Here is a 20,413-nt window from a genome sequence, read left to right on the forward strand (position 1 = left end):
GGCATTATGCTAAGTGAAATAAGTCATACAGAGAAAGAAAAATACTGTATGATCTCACTTATATGTGGAATCAAAAACGTCAAATTCATAAAAACAGTTGAATAGTGGTTGCCATGGGCTAGGGAGTATGGAAAATGGTGAAATGTTGGTCAAAGATACAAACTTTCACTTACAAGATGAATAAGTTCTGGGGATCAAACATACAGCATGATAACTATAGTTAACAATACTGTACTGTATACTTGAAATTTGCTAAGAGAATAGATGTTAAATGTTCTCACCACAAAACTTTTACAAAAGGCATATTTATGTGAGTTGATGGATGTGTTAACTGACCTTATTGTGAAAATCATTTCACAATACATATGTGTATCAAAATATTACATTATATACCTTTAAACTTACACAATGATATGTGTTAATTATTTCTCAATAAATATGGGGGGGAGAAGAAAACCACCTCCCCTCCCCCCAAAATAAATCGATGCATTTAAAAAACAAACAGGTAAATGATTTGAACAGGCATTTTACAAATAAGATACCTAAATGGCCATAAGCCTATGAAAAGTTATTCAATATTATTAGTCATCAGGGAAATGCAAATTAAAATAACAATGAGATATTACTACAAACCCAATGGAATGTCTAAATTTAAGAAGGAAAAAAAAAAGAAAAAACCAAAAACTCCAAACAGAGGTGAGGTTGTATTAGAACTGAAACTTTCATATATTGCTGAAAGTAGTGTAAAATAGTTCTGTAACTTTGAAAATTGCCTGAACGTTTCTAATAATAAATATACTCCTATTTTATGACCTAGCTCTTTCACTCTTAAATATGTGCTGAAGAGAAATGAGTGCATATATCCACAAAATGACTCATAGAATGTTCACAGTAGCTATATTCACAATAGCCCTAAACTGAAAATGACCCAAATGCCCCCTAACAAGAGAATACATAAATAAATGATGCCTACAATGAAATACGATTTAGCAACAAAAAAGGACAAACTACTGACCTTCTCAACAACACTCATAAATCTCAAAAACATTATATTGAGCAAAATAAGCTAGACACACAAAAACATACTGTGTGATTCCATTTATATAATGTAAAAGACAAAATATTAAGCTAATGATTTCAGACATAAAAGAGTACATATTGCATTATTCCAACTATATGAAGTTCAAGGCAGGCAAAAGGAATAGGTGTGAAAGAAGTACAGAGAGTGACTAACTTGGGGCAGGGAACTATGCATATAAACTGAAAAGTGGCATTAAGGCACCTATAGGGTGCTGAAATTAGCCTATATTTTGATGTGTTTGGTGCTTAATCAGATGTATAAAAAGTAAAAATGCATCAAGTTGTAACCTTAAGATCTGTGCATTTTAATGTATTACATTTATACCTCATCAGAAGATTATTAAAAATTTCCTAGAATTGGAAAGGGAAAATACAGATATAAAGACCTAAGCCATACAACAGTGGATAATAGAATAATGCAACACAGATAAAGAAGCATCTAGTAATAGGTGAAAATGAGAGGTAGTGTAGGAAAAATGGTTATGGGCTTAGAATACACTAAAACACTTGAACTTGAAATTTTGTTAAAATGAAGTAAAGAGAAACATGAGGTTTCATTTCAACTTACTTGAGGTGATATAATTAAAACACAACAATTAAAGAGTAACATGCTCTTAAAAGCAAAAATGGTCTAATAGGAAAAGAGAAAAAGATTAACATTTCCTATGTCAAAATCTACAAATAATATGATTATGTAAGATACAGAAACTGACAAAAAAATCATCTACCTATAATATCAGATTATATCAACAAAGATAGGAAGTTTTGGGAAGAAATAAAACAAGCTAAATATCTTTGATATATAGGGTTCATAATTTAATATTTTTCATAAGTTTAAAACAGATATATATTCAATATTGTTTATAAAAATGAAAGAAAGTAGTAATGTTATATTATGCAAGTGCATAGAAAAATGAAAGCCAATGGAAACAGTCAAAACTTCAAGGATCCTTCTTTTAAAACATAAAGCACAACAGATTCCAGTTTTAAAAATTAGAATAAATTTTAAACTGTCCTATGAAAAACCAAAGAAAATGAATGTATACTTGTAATAGAAGTCTTTTTCAAAAGAAAATAGCATAGAAAAAATTGAATGAAGATAACACAAATAAAAAGAAAGTAAAGTAGAAGGAAGACAAAATAGAATAAAAAGGCAAAGTTTTGATGAAAAAAGATCCATTGAAGCAAACATTTATGAAGTTTATTGTGCTAAATACCATGGTATCAAACTATAGAAATGAAACACAATTATAAAAGCAAGTAGAATCTGACAAAAATACAATTATAATAGCATGCTCTAGTAGACCACTGTCAGTCTATAACTTTTCAAATGGCTAATGACAAATATGGACACAAGAATATTGAAAGCTATAATAAATAGAGTTGAATTTTTCCATATATGTGCATGCATCCTAAGAAAGGCAATAACTCATTTTTTTTTCAAGCATAGCATATTCTTGAAAAAAGCATATGTCAATATTTGTTGACATCAACAAATATTGATCACACACAAGTCTCCTAAGCAAACCACATTTTTTTTTAACATCTTTATTGGAGTATAATTGCTTTACAATGTTAGTTTATGCTTTATAACAAAGTGAATCAGCTATACATATACATATATCCCCATATCTCCTCCCTCTTGCATCTCCCTCCCACCCTCCCTATTCCACCCCTCTAGGTGGTCACAAAGCACCGAGCTGATCTCCCTGTGCTATGCAGCTGCTTCCCACTAGCTATCTATTTTACATTTGCAAACCACTTTTTAAAATGGAAATAGAAATAAATAAAACAAGATTAAATAAGTAGGAAAGCCTTTGAAATTTAAAAACGTAAACAGTTGTTTTACAAAGTATATGTAAGACACAAGAACATTTATATTTTGATGAGCTTTTTAGATAACATTGAAAATGAGAATACTTCATATCAAACTTAAGGTCAGAGCCAAACTCTTAATATTCCAGCTGGTCTCACCCTGCCCAATTCTATTATAAATAAATCCTATAATATCCTTGATATTAACATCCTTGAATGTTTTCGTTACTACAAAATGCAGTATTAACACACATTAACAAGTGCTTAATTCTAGTTGGAAAAATATGCACCTTAAAACCTCCCCAAAATAGATTAAGTTCAACAAACAAAAGTAAACTAGAAAATAAAAAGACTAGAATTGAGAAAAAAAAATTAAAACTAAAATAGACAAACTTCTGGCATATCTAACCAAAATAAATGAAGAGAAAAAAAATAAATGAAATGAAAATGAAAGGAGATACAGTAACAGATACAGAAAGTCTCCTCCCCAAGGGAAATTTTAAAACTTATTGAAATATATGTATATGTATATTCTCACAATTAACTCAAGGGATAATATGGAGTGGAGACAAGCCCCCTTGGCTGGTTGGAGGACGACTGGGAATAACAGAAGGGCTGTAAGAAGCCTGGACTCTGCTCATGAGGAATGTGTGGGGCGGGCTAGCCCCCAAGGCAGGATGGAGAGGGGCCTGCTTTAGCAGCTGCTGGTTTCCCTGGGCTGCCTTGACACATGCCCCAGCCTGAGCCAAATGAACACTCCAGCTCCACTCACTCCATGCTGTGACACTGGATTTGGGGTGGCCACAACCAGGGAAAGGACTTGACCATAGGACGCAGAGGCGACCCGATCCCAGGGAGGAGCCTGGGTGGGGAGGCGGTGGCCATTGTTGGTGTTTACACAAGCAGTGCCTCAGCAGGAGCCCAGATCTCTGATGGCAGCTGCTCCACCACAGCTCACCCCCTGATATAAGCCAAGAGTCTACAGGGGCCCTGCCTACCCTGTGGAGCAGTTCCACAAAAGGCCAGGGGCAACAGAGGCTGGGGGCAGTGATTAGCTCTGAGGGACAAAGGGGACTTGCACCTAAGGCTGCATCTGAATGGAGCCATGAGCACCTGTACAGGCAGTATATCTAACCTCTGTCTGCTGCTGACATGAGCCAAGAGCCTGCATGGGACCCTCTTGCTTCAGCACTCTGCCCCTCTGAGGTAAGGGTCCTGGTACAGGGAGAGGGAAAAACATACACTTAAAGGAAACAGAACCAGCTTGGGGCCGACCCTCAGAGCTTCTGCTCTAGAAACTTGGGATCAGACCCCACCCTTGACAGTGAAGTGATGACCACTGAGCAGAGGGGAAGTCCTGCCCAACATCTGGCACCAGCTCTAGCACCTACCCCCTACCAGGCAAAAGCTGCCAGCAACCCTGAGGAAAGATGTGACTTGCATCCACATCAAATCCAGCTCTCCCACCAATGACACTGGGCACATGCAGTCTGTATAGGGGTGCTCCCACATAAGGGCACCTTTCAAGACTGCTATATTCATTAAAGGCAGAGAAAGTTAAGCAAAATGAAAAGGCAGAGGAACTAGTCTCAACTGAAAGAGCAAGAGAAAACCCCTGAAAAAATACATAATGACACAGAAATAAACATTTTACCAGATAAAGAATTCAAGGCATTAGTAATAAAAATGTTAACTGAATTAAGGAAAAGAACTGATGTATACAGTGAATGTGTTAACAAGGAAGGAAATAGAAAATATAGAAAAGACAAAATCATAAATGAAGAAGAATTCAATAGCTGAAATAAAAAACACACAGGAAGGAATGAATAGCAGACTAAGCAATAAAGAAGAAGGCATAAAGTGATCTGGAACACAGAATAATGGAAATCATCCAATCAGAACAGCAAAAAGAAAACAAATTAAAAAAATAAAAACAGGACTTCCCTGGTAGCGCAGTGGTTAAGAATCTGCCTGCCAATGCAGGGGACATGGGTTTGATCCCTGGTCCGGGAAAATCCCACATGCAGCGGAGCAACTAAGCCCGTGTGCCACAACTACTGAGCCCGCGTGCCACAACTACTGAAGCCGTGCACCTAGAGCCCGTACTCTGCAACAAAGAGAAGCCACCACAGTGAGAAGCCCGCACACCGCAGTGAAGAGTAGCCCCCACTCACCGCAACTAGAGAAAGCCCACACGCAGCAGCGAAGACCCAACGCAGCCAAAAATAAATAAATTTATTAAAGGAAAATAAATTAAAAAAAAAACAATTTAATAGATCTATGAGATAACATTAAGCATACCAAAATTCACATTATAGGGGTCCAGGAGGAGAAGAGAGAAAGAAGGGGATCAAAAATGTATTTGAGGAAATTATGGCTGAAAACTTCCCAAAACTGAAGAAAATAGATATCTGGGTACAGGGAGCACAGACAGTCCCAAACAAGATCAACCAAAACAGACCCACACAGAGACATATCATAATTAAAATGGCAAAAGTTAAAGATAAAGAGAGAATTCTAAAGGTAGCAAGAAGAAAAACAAAGTGTCATATACAAGGGTATCCCCATAAAGTTATCGGCTGATTTCTCGACAGAAACTTTGGAGGCCAGAAAGGAGTGGCATGATATATTCAAAGTGCTGAAACGGAAAATCCTGCACCTAGGGTACCCTACTCAGCAAGATTATCATTTAGAATAGAAAGAGAGATAAAGAATGTCTCAGACAAGTAAAAACTAAGAGTTCATTGATCCTAACCTAGCCTAAAAGAAATGTTAAAAGGTCTTCCCTAAGTAGGAAAAAAGTAAGAATCTATAGGAAAGGGAAAATTCCACTAGGAAAGGCAAATTTATAGTAATGATTGAGGATCAACCACTTAAATAAGCCATTACGAAGGTTAAAAGACAAAAAAAGCTGTAAAAGCAACTACAACTACAATAGACAGTTAAGGGATAAGCATGAAGATGTAAAACATGACATCAACACCACAAAAGGTGGGGGAGGGGAGTAAAAAATGTAGACCTTTTAGAATCTGTTTGAACTTAAATGATTACCAATTTGAAACAAGTAGATATAGTTAGAGGTCAATGTATATGAATTCCATGGTAACCACAACTCAAAACCTACAACACTTAAACAAAAACTATAAACAAAGGAACACAAACATATTGCTAAAGAAAATTATCAATCCACAAGGGAAGAAACAAAAAGAAGACATGAACAGGAAGAGCTACAAAAACAACCAGAAAACAAGTAATGAAATGGCAAAAGTACATACCTATCAATAATTATTTTAAATGTCAATGGACTATATCTTCCAATCAAAAGACAGAGGGTGGCTGACTGGATAAATAAAAAAGACCATTCAATATGCTGCCTACAAGAGACTCACTTTAGAGCTAAAGAAACAGACAGACTGAAAGTGAGGAGATGAAAAATGAAAAGAAAAGAAAGCAGGGGTAGCAATACTCATATCAGACAAAACAGACTTTAAAACAAAGGCTATTACAAAAGACAAAGAAGGGCATTATATAGTGATAAAGGGACAAATACAAGAAGAGGGTATTACACTCATTAAAATATATGCACCAAGTATGGGAGTACCTAAATATATAAAGCAAATACTAATAGTCATAAAAGGAGAAATTGACAATAATACAAAAAATAGAAAAATAGTTGGGAATTTTAACACCACACTTACATCAATGGAGAGATCATCCAGACAGAAAAAACAAAACAAAACAAAAAAAACAGCAATAGGACAACAGCGGTCTTAAATGACACATTAGACCATAGGACTTAATAGACATCTACAAGACATTACACCCAAAAACAACAGAATACACCTTCTTTTCAAGTGCACATGGGATACTCTACAGGATAGAACACATGCTAAAGCACAAAACAAATCTCACCAAATTTAAGAGGATAGAAATGATATCAAGCCTTTTTCTGACAACAAAGTTATGAAACTAGAAATCAATTAGAGGAAGAAAAATGGGAAAATAACAAAAACATGGTGCCCAAACAACATGCTACTAAAGAACCAATGGGTTAATGAAAAAAACCAAAGAAGAAATCAGAAAATACCTCGAGACAAATGAAAATGGAAACACAATACTCCAAAATCTATGGGATGCAGCATAAGCAGTTCTAAGAAGGAAGTTTATAGCAATGCAGGCCTTCCTCAAGAAACAAGAAAAATCCCAAATAAACAACCTAACTTACTACCTAAAAGAACTAGAAAAAGAACAAACAAATCCCAAAGTCAGCAGAAGGAAGAAAATAATAAAGATAAGAGGAGAAATAAAATAATGATTAAAAAAATAGAAAAGATCAGTGAAACCAAGAGCTATTTTTTTTTTTAAAAGATAAACAGTATTGATAAACCTTTTGCCAGGCTCACCAAGAAGAAAAGAGAGGGGGACAAATAAACAAAATAAGAAATGAAAGATAAGGAATGAAAAGTGATACCACAGAAATACAAAAAATCATAAGACAATACTACAAACAGTTATTATGTCAACAAATTGGACAACCTAGAAGAAATGGACAAATTTCGAGAAAGCTACAACCTGACAAGACTGAATCAAGAAGAAACAGATAATTTGAAGAGACTGATCACTAGTAATGAAAGTGAATACAAAAATTCCTAGCAAACAAAAGTCCAGGACTGACCAGAGGCACCACAGGGGAATTGTGCTAAACATACAAAGAAGAACTAATATCTATCCTTCTCAAACTATTTCAAAAATTTGAAGAGGCTGGAACATTCCCAAATTCATTCTACAAGGCCATCCTTGCCATGATACCAAAACCAGACAAAGACACTACAAAAAAAATAAAATTACAGGCCAATTATTCTGATGAATATAGATGCAAAAAATCCTCAACAAAATATTAGCAAACCAAATCCAACAATACGTAAAAAGGATCATACAACGTGATCAAGTGGGATTTATTTCAGAGTTATAAGGATGGATCAAGATTCACAAATCAACTAATGTGATACACTACATTAACAAAAAGAAGGATAAATATCACAAGATCATCTCAACAGATGCAGGAAAAGCATGTGACAAAATTCAATATTTATTTATGATAAAAACTCTCATCAAAGTTGGTATAGAGGGAATTTATCTCAACATAATAAAAGCCATTTATGACAAACACACGGCTAACATCATACTCAGCAGTGAAAAACTGAAAGCCTTTCCTCTAAATTCAGGAATAAGACAAAGATACCCACTCTTACCTCTCCCTCTCCACCATTTAACATAGTATTGGAAATCCTAGACACAGCAACCATACAAGAAAAAAATAAAAAATAAAAGGCATTCAAATTGGAAAAGAAGTATAACTGTCACTATTAGCAGATGACATGATACTTTACACAGAAAACTCTAAAATCTCTACCCCAAAACTATTAAAATTAATAAATGAATTCAGCAATGTTGCAGGATTCAATATTAATATACAGAAATTTGTTGCTTTTCTATATGCTAATAATGAACTATCAGAATGAGAAAGTAAAAAAAAATCCCATTTGAAATCACATCAAAAAGAATGAAATACCTATGAATAAACTTAACCAAGAAATGAAAGGCCTGTACTCTGAAAACTATAAAACATTGATAAAGGAAATTGAAGATGAAATAAAGAAATGGAAAGATATCCTTGTGCTCTTGGATTGGAAGGATTAATATTATTAAAATGGCTATACTGCCCAAAGCAATCTACAGATTTAATGCAATACCAATCAAAGTACCCATGACACTTTTTACAGAACTAGAACAAATAATCCTAAAATTCATATGGAATCACAAAAGACCTCTCATTGCCAAAGTAATCTTGAGAAAGAAGAACAAGGCTGGAGGTATCACCCTCCCTGACTTCAGATTGTACTGCAAAGTTACAGTAATCAAAACATCATGGTGCTGGCACAAAAACATAGATCAATGGAACAAAATAGAGAGCCTAGAAATAAACCCATGCACCTACAGTCAATTAATCTACAACAAAGGAGGTCAGAATATACAAGAGAGAAAAGACAATCTCTTCAATAAGTGGTGCTGGGAAAACTGGACAGCTACATGTAAAACAATGAGATTGGAACATTACCTCACACCATATACAAAAATAAACTCAAAATGGATTAAAGATCTAAATATAAGACCCGAAACCATAAAACTCATAGAAGTGAACATAGGCAAGAACACTCTGTGACATAAATCATAGTAATATTTTTTGGATGTATCTCCTAAAGCAAAAGAAACGAAAGCAAAAATAAACAAATGGGACAAACTGAAAAGTTTTTACATAACAGGGGAAACCACTGACAAAACAAAAAGACAATCTGGAGAATGGGAGAAAATACATGCAAATGATATGACCAACAAGGGGTTAATATCCAAAATATATAAACAGTTCATAGAACACAATATCAACAAAACAAACAACCCAATCAAAAAACTGGGCAGAAGAACTGAATAGACATTTTTCCAAAGAAGACATACAGATGGCTAAGAGGCGCATGAAAAGATTCTCAATGTCACTATTAGAGAAATGCGAATCAAAACCACAATGAGATATCACTTCACACCTGTCAGCATGGCTATCATCAAAATGTCTACAGATAACAAATGTTGGCAAGGATATGGAGAAAAGGAAACCCTTGTACACTGTTGGTGGGAACGTAAATTAGTGCAGCCACTATCAAAAACAGTATGCAGGTTCCTCAAAAAACTAAAAATAGAACTACCATATGAACCAGCAATTCCACTCCTGGCTATATATCCAGAAAAAAAAAAAACAACTAAAACAGTAATTCAAAAAGATGCATGCACCCCAATGTTCATATCAGCACTATTTACAATATCCAAGATAAAGAAGCAACCCAAGTGTCCATCAACAGACAAATGGATAAAGAAGATGTATTTTATATATACAATGAAATATTACTCAGCCATAAAAAACAATGAAATTCTGCCACTTGTAGCAATGTGGATGAACCTAGAGAATATTATGCTTAGTTAAATAGGTCAGAGAAAGACAAATAATGTAAGATATCACTTACATATGGAATCTAAAAAATGATGCAAATGAATGTACTTAGCAAAAGAGAAAAGACTCACAAATACAGAAGACAAACTAGTGGTTACCAATGGAGAGAGGGAAGTAGAGAGGGGCACGTTAGGGGTATGAGATTAAGAGATACAAACTACTATGTATAAAATAGATAAGTAATAAGGATATATGGTATAGTATAGGGAATTATAGCCATTATCTTATAATAACTTTCAATGGAGTATAATCTAGAAAAATACTGAATCACTATGCTGTACACCTGAAACTAATATAATGTTGTAAATCAACTAAACTTCTATTTAAAAGAATGGCTCAAGCATCACATTATGACTGAAACCAGTAAAAAACTGAAATAATTTTTATTTGATTTTTAGCATTATTTAGAAAGTTCCTTCTAATAAAATATATCCAGAAAAAAATGATGTAAATATCAAAAAGCTAGATAAAAATAGTTATTTGCAGATTATATGATTATATATAAGTTGTATGATTATATGATGAGGAAAACCTAAATACATGAACCAATAAAGAAAGCTACCAGAATTAATAAGAAAATTTAGAAAACATGCTGAATGTGATATATATATATATATATATATATATATATAACATCCAATAGTTTAATTAGACATCAGATCAGAGCTCAAGAAACAAAATATTATCAGCAGTGCCTAAGCCCAGATCATGCCTTCTTCTGGTCACAAATCACTCTTAGACACTGTGAATGTTACACTGTTCAATTTTTATTTTTTTTAATTAAAAAAAATTTTGTCTTCCACTTAAGTGTGTTGAAGTTTGTTCTGGCAGGCAGTAAAGTTACTGGTGGATCTCCTTGATCCTTCTAAGGTTTGTCTAAATTTCATTAGGGTAATTGTAGAGTAGACTGTACACTAGGGCTAATTTAGCCCTTCTTCTAGGGCATAACCCTTGTCAGGTCACTGTCAAATGGCCTGAGGGCTTGAAGAGGTATCTCTGAACTGGCTCAGTAGAATTGAAATATCTCCCAGACTTATGTGACCTTCGGAATGTGTACACCTTGCAGCTTCCCAGGAGTCATTCTTTGTCTGAACTCATGGAGCTTCACTCCATGCATGTGCAAATTAGTTTTAACCAAGGACTTAAAGGGACCCCCTATATGGATATCTAGATTTCTTTCTTTGCCTAGCTCTACTCTCTTCAATATTTTGCCCTTCAAATTTCAGCCTCCTCTACCTCTCAGACCTCTGATTTCTGCCGCTTCACTATATTCTTGTTGGGGTATCATTCCTGGCACCATAATCCAGAAAATTCTCTATCCAGAAAGCCATGGTGATTGTAAGGCTCACCTCATTTGGTTTTCTTCCCTTAGGATCATGGTTCAATGCTACCTGTTGGCCAATGTCTAAAAACTGTTGTTTTATATATTTTGCTCTTCTTTTAGTTGTTTACAGTGGGAGCATAAATTCAATCTAATCCAAATAAAACAATTGATATTCCATCCTTGCTAGAAGTTCTCTGTCCTCTCCAATTCTCCTTGAACCTTACAATCATGCTGCTTTAATCATAAATGAGTTAATTAATTTTTGACACTTTGTATGAGAGTCATGTTTTTAATTTTCTGAAAATCATCCTCCTACAAGGTGTAAAAAATACTGTGTTTTTTCTGTTGTCATTGTAATTAGTCTTATTTCTTAGGAAGATATATAAAAGTATTTGTGGATGAAATGATACAAAGTGTGGGATATACTTTAAAGTCATTTATAGGAGAAGGGATAAGAACTGGGGAAGAAGAAATGAGTAAAATTGTCATATGTAGATAACTACTGAAGCTGGGAGATCAATATTGAAGTTGGGTGATTAATTTATGGGGCTTATTACATAATTTTTTCTGAGAATTTATATTATAAAGTAGAGATAAAGACAGGCAGAGAGAGAGGTAGAGAGAAAGACAAGCATAGACAGACAGGGACATTGAGAGCAATGGAACCCTTATTTTGTATTTCAGATTGGTGTTAGTGAGAGTCAGAAATTGTACTGCATAAAAAAGAACGATAACAAACATATTAAGTTTTAAAACCTGGAGCAGCTCAAAGACTGCTTTTATAGGATTGTCATTTGCTGCTAACCTGCATGAAATGAGATACCTTCTGTTATAGGACCTAATATGGTTGTGGAAATAAGAATGGTTCTGAGTGATATGCAAGCTCACTGCACACAAAGGTGAAATACTCCACAAGTCCCTGAGCAATGAATTACTGGTTTCTGACAAGAGCCAGTATCAATTTAACAGAAGCAACCAGAATTTGCAATCCAGAATATAGAAAATTATTATCTTTCTCCTCTGGCTTTCAGTTGTGAGTCAAAGGAAAGCACTGGGCAGCTTGAGGGTTGTGATCATTAGACATGCCCTCCAGAGACAAATAGAGGTTGTCATGTGCATGTTACAGACTGTGAGGAAAGGCTGATGAAGCACTTGGAGCTGAGGACTAGCCGTAAACATTGGGGTAAATTGCTTTCCTGGAAACATAACTTTCAGAGGTAATGCCAAGGTGCTGAAGATGCTGAGTCATCAGCAATAGAATGTCACTGTTGATAGCCCTTACCAAAAATAACACAGGAGCACCATGAAAAAAAAAAGGTATTTTTCTTAACTTCAAATGCTTAATTCTGGAGCACTTATCAGAAAACTGGCATGCATTTCTCCTTCTCTTTTAAAGCAGTGTCTGTGTCTTTGCCTGCAGGAGTAATGGCAGTGTGTACATGCCGGTATATATCTGCACTGGCTTTCATTAGTGTATGCTGCATAGATAAAGAATTAGAGAAAAGAGCAAAGTATAGAAAAAATATGTATTTTGGAAGTACACTAAGACTATGATAGAATCTAGATTTGATGACACTTAAGCCCTATATAGTTTCTTTGCAAAGTTTCCCTTTGTGATCTTTCTCCAGAGGTTGTTCTGGTGATAATGCAAAGGTCTGAATCACCGTTTGATCATGAGGTTGCATTCGGACCACTGTTTAATGAGTCTCCAATTTCCACAGTGTGAGAGGATGCCCAGCTGCAGTCCTAGCCAGGCTTTGATGCATTCAGCTGGGAGTGAATCAACTGAAGTTCAAATACGTTTGCTAAACTTATGTCATCTTTCTGGAGAGGGTTTGTGAAGGCTTCCTTCTGTAAAGTATACAGCAGCTTGGAAATTCATCTCCAAGACCCTCCTTGCTGCTTCTTATCAATACAATTGTTCAAGAAATTTCTTTGTCAAGCCTCCAAGGAGAATTATAAATAGGAACACTTTATTACTCAATGGAGATTTTCTGTAGGGGTTGGTATCATAAATAAAGAGAACCATGTATTCCTTCAGATGTGCCAGGGGCCGAGCAGTTTGTGAATTCAGAAATTTATAAACCTCTCCTGAAGATTCTGTGAATACTCATCAGCATAATTTTGAAGTATGAAGGATAAGGAATAAAAACTGGAAAAACATTAGATAGATTAAAGAGGAACACTGGGTAATAAACAATGAACTATTAAATATATACATATATGTACTTATACATATATACATATACATATATGAATATACATACACATGTGTATTTATACACACATGCCTTTAGAGAGTGAACGCTATTTCAAAAGGTTTTATATGTATAATTCCACAAGCTTCCTTTCACATTAAAGCATTCTACAGAAGTGAGCATATTGGAGTCAAAAAATATACGTATATATTGATGTGTGTGTGTGTGTATCTTATGGGAACAAGAAAAAAACCAGAACATGAAAATAAGTGAAACACATAGTTTTCCATTTTCTTCAAATTCTGCTTTGAATTGTGTTTGTTTCTGCTTGATCCATTTACAGTCTCCAGTTCTTCCCAGGACAGTTAAAATGGTCCCATTACAATTTTTTTTTTTTTAATTTTTTTTATTTATTTATTTTTTTTTAAATTTTTTTTAAGGAACTCCTTTATTTATTTATTTATTTATGGCTGCGTTGGGTCTTCGTTTCTGTGCGAGGGCTCTCTCTAGTTGCGGCAAGCAGGGGCCACTCTTCATCGCGGTGCGCGGGCCTCTCACTATCGCGGCCTCTCTTGTTGCGGAGCACAGGCTCCAGACGCAAAGGCTCAGTAGTTGTGGCTCACGGGCGTAGTTGCTCCGTGGCATGTGGGATCTTCCCAGACCAGGGCTCGAACCCGTGTCCCCTGCATTGGCAGGCAGATTCTCAACCACTGCGCCACCAGGGAAGCCCCCCATTACAATTTTTAATGCCTCTGTCTTGTTTCCTCTTTGTTATAGTTGGCAATTGGCAGTTACTGTACGTGTAGTAACCCATCCATTCAAAGTTGTCGTTCGGATGCCTTGCTTTTGGGGACCACTATTAAATTAGGCATAAGTCATTTTTCAGCAAAGAAGGTGACATTTTATTTCTGTAAGACTAAGTGTTAACTCATTTTGTGGGGGGGGAATGGATATTTCCCGTATGTCTTAGAAAATGTACAGCTGTCTTCTGTTTCCTGACATTACAAACAATGTAAGGGGGAACTGTGATTTGCTTCTTCTTCTTCTTCCTCCTTCTCCTCCCTCCTCCTCTTTTTTTTTTTTTTTAAACAAACCTGTATTAGGTAATACCCTGTGCTATTCATTTTATAGATATTATCTCTAATCCTTAAGCAATCTGGAAAAACAGCTGTAATTATCCTTATTTTTCTGATAAGGAACCTACAACTCAGAAGTGTAAGTAACTTGGCCACAATCACATAGCCAGCAAGTATTTCAGGGCATTAGCTCGCACCCTCTGTCATGACTCCCTTCCTTTCCTTCTTTGGCAAACTACTCAAATGAAGTAGACTGCTCAATTTAGAAATATCTTCCTTCACAAATATAATAACCAAGTAAACCAGAAAAGGAGACAACAAATTTACAGGAAGTGTGGCTTCTATTTCTTTTGCAGTGGGTAGGAGGGTATATGGTCTCCTGTGCTTATATAGTCACTGTGCCTCTTCCTGCTCTTTAAAAGCAAGAGGTTACTAATTTCTCTGAGACTCAGTTTCCTCATCTATACATTGTGGGGATAATAGTATCTATTTCATACTCACATTATGCAGATTAGCTGAAATAATAAAGTGCTAAGTACATTGTCTGGCGGGTGGAAAGCATCTATAAATATAAGCTAAGTTTCCACATAATGCTAGGTGCTTATTCAGTATTCAACAAAGCATGCTGTGTGACAGGAACTTACAAAGTGTTGTAGGTCAATTATACTTCAAAAACAAACAAACTCATAGAGAAAGAGATCAGCTTTGTGGTTAGCAGAGGTGGGGGTGGGGGGAGAAGGAACTGGAGGAAGGCAGTCAAGAGGTACCAACTTCCAGTTATAAGGTAAGTATGTACTAGGGATGTAATGTACAACATGATGCATGTAATTAACACGGCTGTCTGTTACATAGGAAAGTTGTTAAGAGAGTAATCCTAAGAGTCCTCATCACAAGAGGAAATTTTTTTCATTTCTTTAATTTTCTATGTATATGAGATGACGGATGTTCACTAAACATACTGCGGTGATCATTTCATGATGTACGTAAGTCAAATCATTATGCTGTATACCCTAAACTTATACAGTGTTGTATGTCCATTATACCTCAAATAAACGTAGAAGAAAATAAATTTTAAAAATGCCATTTCCCCCCAAAATGAACAAATAAGTAGGATTATGCAAAAAATTGTAATTCAAATGAGATTGAGAAAGAAAATGACTTAGAGGTAATGACCAAGAGCCTTGTGAGTGGAAAGGTGTCTCCAGAATAGCAGAATCAGCATCACCTGGAAAGTTGTTACACATGGAAATTCATGGGAACCACTCCAGGCATACTGACTCGGAATTTCCGGGCTGGGGCAGAGGATCTGTGTGAAAATCATTGACCCAGAGGTTAGAAAAGTCTATTTTTAATTATTTTATATAGTGCCTACCATCTTATTAGGGAACACTGTGTGACTACTGAATCCTTTGCTGCACCTATACAGTACGTATTTATAAAAGATACTGAGAGCTGTAAACTCCTCGATGCACTGATAGTCTGGTAGACATGTTTGGCCTCAGAGGGTAGGACTCACACAGGAATTCAAGAAATAGTTTTAATTACTTAATTGGTTTTGCTGAGTTTCTTTTCATTAACTGCCAAATCTATTTACTTAACCATGTTTAAAAACGTTATTAAGCTTATTTCACAATAAATAATGTTTTTATAGCTAAATCAAAATATAAATTTCAGAGCATTTTGTGGATATATAACAGAAACATATTTTTGTCTCAGAAATATTGGTGGGTTTTTTTGGAACTTATTTTTTTGTTTGTTTATGTGTTTGGCTCTAAAGAACTGTCCTGGGGAGAAAAAGAAGAAGAAAAAATAACACAGTGAATTGGTTTCATTAACATATGTCACACTGCAGACTGTCAAGGAGAACTTGGTAAAATAATGGCCAATATTTAGAATCCATGAATCCGCACAATTATACAGTAATTGTTTCCTTTTTTCTCAGGAAATGCACATTGAAGTGCTAATTAAACTTCAAGCACACAGATTCTGCTTGCTAACTTTGCTATAATCATGACCATGATCACCATCAAGCACCACTTAAGTGCCCATGATGTTGGGGCATTATGCCAAGATGCTGCAATTTATTAAAATGATGCAACATATCTGGAGATAGAGAAAACAATCAGGCATGAGTCCCAATTACCTTTTTTTTGTTTTCCCCATTCTTAAGTCTTTATTTACACTTGAGAGCAGTGTGCATCTGAGAAAGAACGAGGCCACTGTGGTTGGATAGACCTGAGTGACCGTGGATAAGTGTCCTAAAATCATAGCAAAGTGTAGTTATGAAACTTCAGCACGGTGTCAGTTACATAAGATGTGCTCAATGACAGTACTGTTGTTGTTGTCAGAGCTATTATTATTACTATGTAACGAAGAAGGAATATAAGCAGTTTAAAAAACAACCTTCTCACTTCATGCTGACAGGCAAGTAACTGTCTGTGTCATCTTCCAGACATATGAAAGGAAGTTAAAATATTTTCTCTAGCTCCAATTTCTAAACACTCCAAAAATAAAGTGATTATGTTTAGAGAAGCAGACCTTAAAGCAAATTGCCTCCAAGAAACCTGAAGAAGCAAACACAGAATGCCAGGGCCATCACAACATTGTATAAAATGCTCCCAAGACAAACATGTTAGCTCAGTGGCCAGATACCTTGACTTAAGGGGGCAACGCTTTCATGGCAAAGTGATTACAGCTTGATGGAGTCTTCTGTGAGCAAATTAGAAAACAAGAAGTGAGGAAGATAATGACCTCTGCAATTAATTAAACTTCTTCAGGTTGCTAATTCTTCTGCAAGTTGATTAATAAAGAGTATATGCTGCCACACTTTCTAAAGTGTGAATGTATGTCCTCAGTCATGGAATAATCATACAGACAGCTCAAACAACTAGCTTTGTTCTTAAAATAAATGTTGCAACTTAAAGAAAGAGAAGTAATGAGTCTAAATCTACCTTAATTCTTCTAAGATAAGTGAGCCAAGAATGTGAGATCAAAGGCACTGGCTCCATCAGACAGAATACAGCTCATCCTCAGCTCCATCACTTAGTAAATGTGAAACTTAGTAAATGTGAAACTTTGTGAAAGCTACTTAGCCTTTCTGAGAATCAGTTTCTTCAGCTGTCCAATGGGACTGGTAACAGTATGTACTTAGTAGGATTACTGCAAGAGCTAAAGGGAATCATTCTTACACATGCCTTGCACAAAATAAGTGCTCATGAAATGTGAACTTTCATTATATTCAAGTTATACACAAAATAAATGACTTAGTAGGACAAGCATTCCACTCCTACAAATTATCCTTTATTGGTGCCTCTTTATCTTAATACTGTATTGTCCTATCCCCAAAGAACAAGGAAAATCTCTTTCAGGAATAGAATTATAGAAACATCAAAGATAAATTTGCAATAATTAATAAGGAATCAACAACTAAAAACTGCAAATATAGGGTATTAACTAATTTCAAAAATATCTTCCAGGCAAAACATTCTTTGATGTAAATTATGCCAAAGTTTTATTAGGTCACTCTCCCAAGGCAATAGAAATAAAAACAAAAATAAACAAATGGGACCCAATCAAACTTACAAGCTTTTGCACAGCAAAGGTAACCATAAACAAAGTGAAAAGACAACCTACAGAATGTGGAATGGGAGACAATATTTGCAAACAATGCAACTGACAACGGCTTAATTTCCAAAATATACTAATGGCTCATACAACTCAACAACAAAAAAACAAACAACCCAATCAAAAAAATGGGCAGAAGGCCTACACATTTCTCCAAAGAAGACATACAGGCAGCAAATAGGCACATGAAAATATGCTCAACACCACTAATTATTACAGAAATGAATATCAAAACTACAATGAGTTATCACCTCACACCGGTCAGAATGGCCACCATTAAAAAGTCTACAAATAACAAATACTGGAGAGGGTGTGGAGAAAAGGGAACCCACCTACACTGTTGGTGGGAATGTAAATTGGTGCAGCTACTATGGAAAACAGTATGGAGGTTCCTCAAAAGACTAAAAATATAGAGTTGCCATATGATCCAAAAATCCCACTCCTGGGTATATACCCAGATAAAACTATAATTTGAAAAGATACATGCACCCCTATGTTCATAGCAGCACTATTTACAATAGCCAAGACATGGACACAACCTACATGTCCATCAACAGAAGAATGGATAAAGAAGATATGGTATATATATACAATAGAATATTACTCAGCCATCAAAAAGAATGAAATAATGCCATTTGTAGCAACATGGATGGACCTAGAGATTATCATACTAAGCGAAGTAAGTCAGAAAGAGAAAAACAAATACCATATGGTCACTTATATGTGGAATCTAAAATACGATACGAATCAACATATCTGTAAACAAAAACAGATTCACAGATATAGAGAACAGACCTGTGGTTGCCAAGGGGGAGGGGGACAGGGGAGGGATGGATTGGGAGTATGGGATTAGAAGAGGCAAACTGTTACATATAGGATGCATAAACAACAAGGTTCTACCATATAGCATAGGGAACTATATTCAATATCCTGTGACAAACCATAATGGAAAAGAATATGAAAAAAAATATATATATGTATAACTGAGTCACTTTTCTGTACAGAAGAAATTAACACAACATTGTAAATCAACTACACTTCAATAAAATTTAAAAAAAATTTTCCATTTTCATACAAAGATTTTCCACAATCTTTCCATAAATTGTCAGTATCACCACTGAGATCAAAGTATCCTAATTCTTTCCTTCCCAACATTTGGAGCCATATAATATGTTCCTCATCCTCATTTTCTTTTTTAGCTTTTTAGGCAGAAAGGTAAGTCTAAAATATCCAATGTTATCTTCTGAGATTATTAAGTTGAACCACGCTACTTGAAGAATATTTTGCCATACTCCTGTTATGTTTCCATTTTTTTTTGGAAAAAAAAAAAAAAAAGAGGAAAAAGGCAAGTGCTTTAGACTTTAAAAAAAAATGTTTTTTTTTGTTTTTTGGGTCAGCTTTGGAAGAAGAACATGGCAAAAGAACACCTCATTTGGGGAAAATAGCACAAGGCAAAAACAGATCATCACTAACGGAAGCTAAATCACACAGTGGAGTTAAGCTACTAAGATATAGTGATTCTGCAAGGGTAAAAATGGATTAGAACCAACAGGTTATAATGAGCATCATTTTGGTACCAAAGAAGCCCCTTTAACAATGGGCATGCATTCGAATCCTAGTGTGATCATTACAGGATCATTTTCCTTGTTCCTGTTCCCAGGATAAAGGCCTTAAAGGAAGCACTGGCATTTTAAATTGTTCAGTTTCACTTGCTGAAATTTTTTTTTTTTTCTTTCTTAGGCAAAATTATTTTCCCATGTTACGAGAAGAATGCTTTGGAGAGCAGCACTGTGAAACTGCAGAGAACAAAAGTGATGGCAGCCCTGGAGGATTAGGCCATTGACAAGGGAAAAGAAATTACCTGTGGGCATTTGCTCCAAGGTCCCCACTCAGACATGACACATTCACTGGGACACAGAAGAGAGCAGGACTGGGTTTCTGAGGGAATTTCATCCTGGTTGCAAAGGCTGTTATCCACTGCTCCCCCTTCACCATCGGCAGCATTCACGCATCTGCAAAGCAACATCACAAGATAGCTTGATCGCTTAAAACGGTGGGGAGTAAATTTAAAATAGCTATGATGTATCATAATTACTTACCCCTCAGAGATAGTTAAACATAAAATAAGAGCAGCAGAGAAACCAGGAAAAAACATCCTCTCTCAGCCAGGCCAGCTTTATTGAGTGATAACTCAGGGCAGAGCCCTTTATTCGGCAAAGCAGAAGACAAGGGACAA

The 20,413-nt window shown here is 35.5% G+C and overlaps 1 protein-coding gene across 2 annotated transcripts in view; it reads right to left on the reverse strand.

The window, feature by feature from the left end:
* THSD7B (thrombospondin type 1 domain containing 7B) overlaps window positions 1-20,413 on the reverse strand; it is a 1,176,114-nt gene that overhangs the window by 79,016 nt on the left and 1,076,685 nt on the right. For both annotated transcript variants that reach the window (XM_082395801.1, XM_082395802.1), the window contains one exon: window positions 20,039-20,189. In XM_082395801.1, coding sequence (XP_082251927.1) covers window positions 20,039-20,189 — 151 coding nt within the window. The remainder of the gene's footprint in view (window positions 1-20,038; window positions 20,190-20,413) is intronic.

The sequence above is a fragment of the Balaenoptera borealis genome (genome assembly GCF_965194805.1).
Source record: "Balaenoptera borealis genome assembly, chromosome: 6".
Lineage (NCBI taxonomy): Eukaryota > Metazoa > Chordata > Mammalia > Artiodactyla > Balaenopteridae > Balaenoptera > Balaenoptera borealis.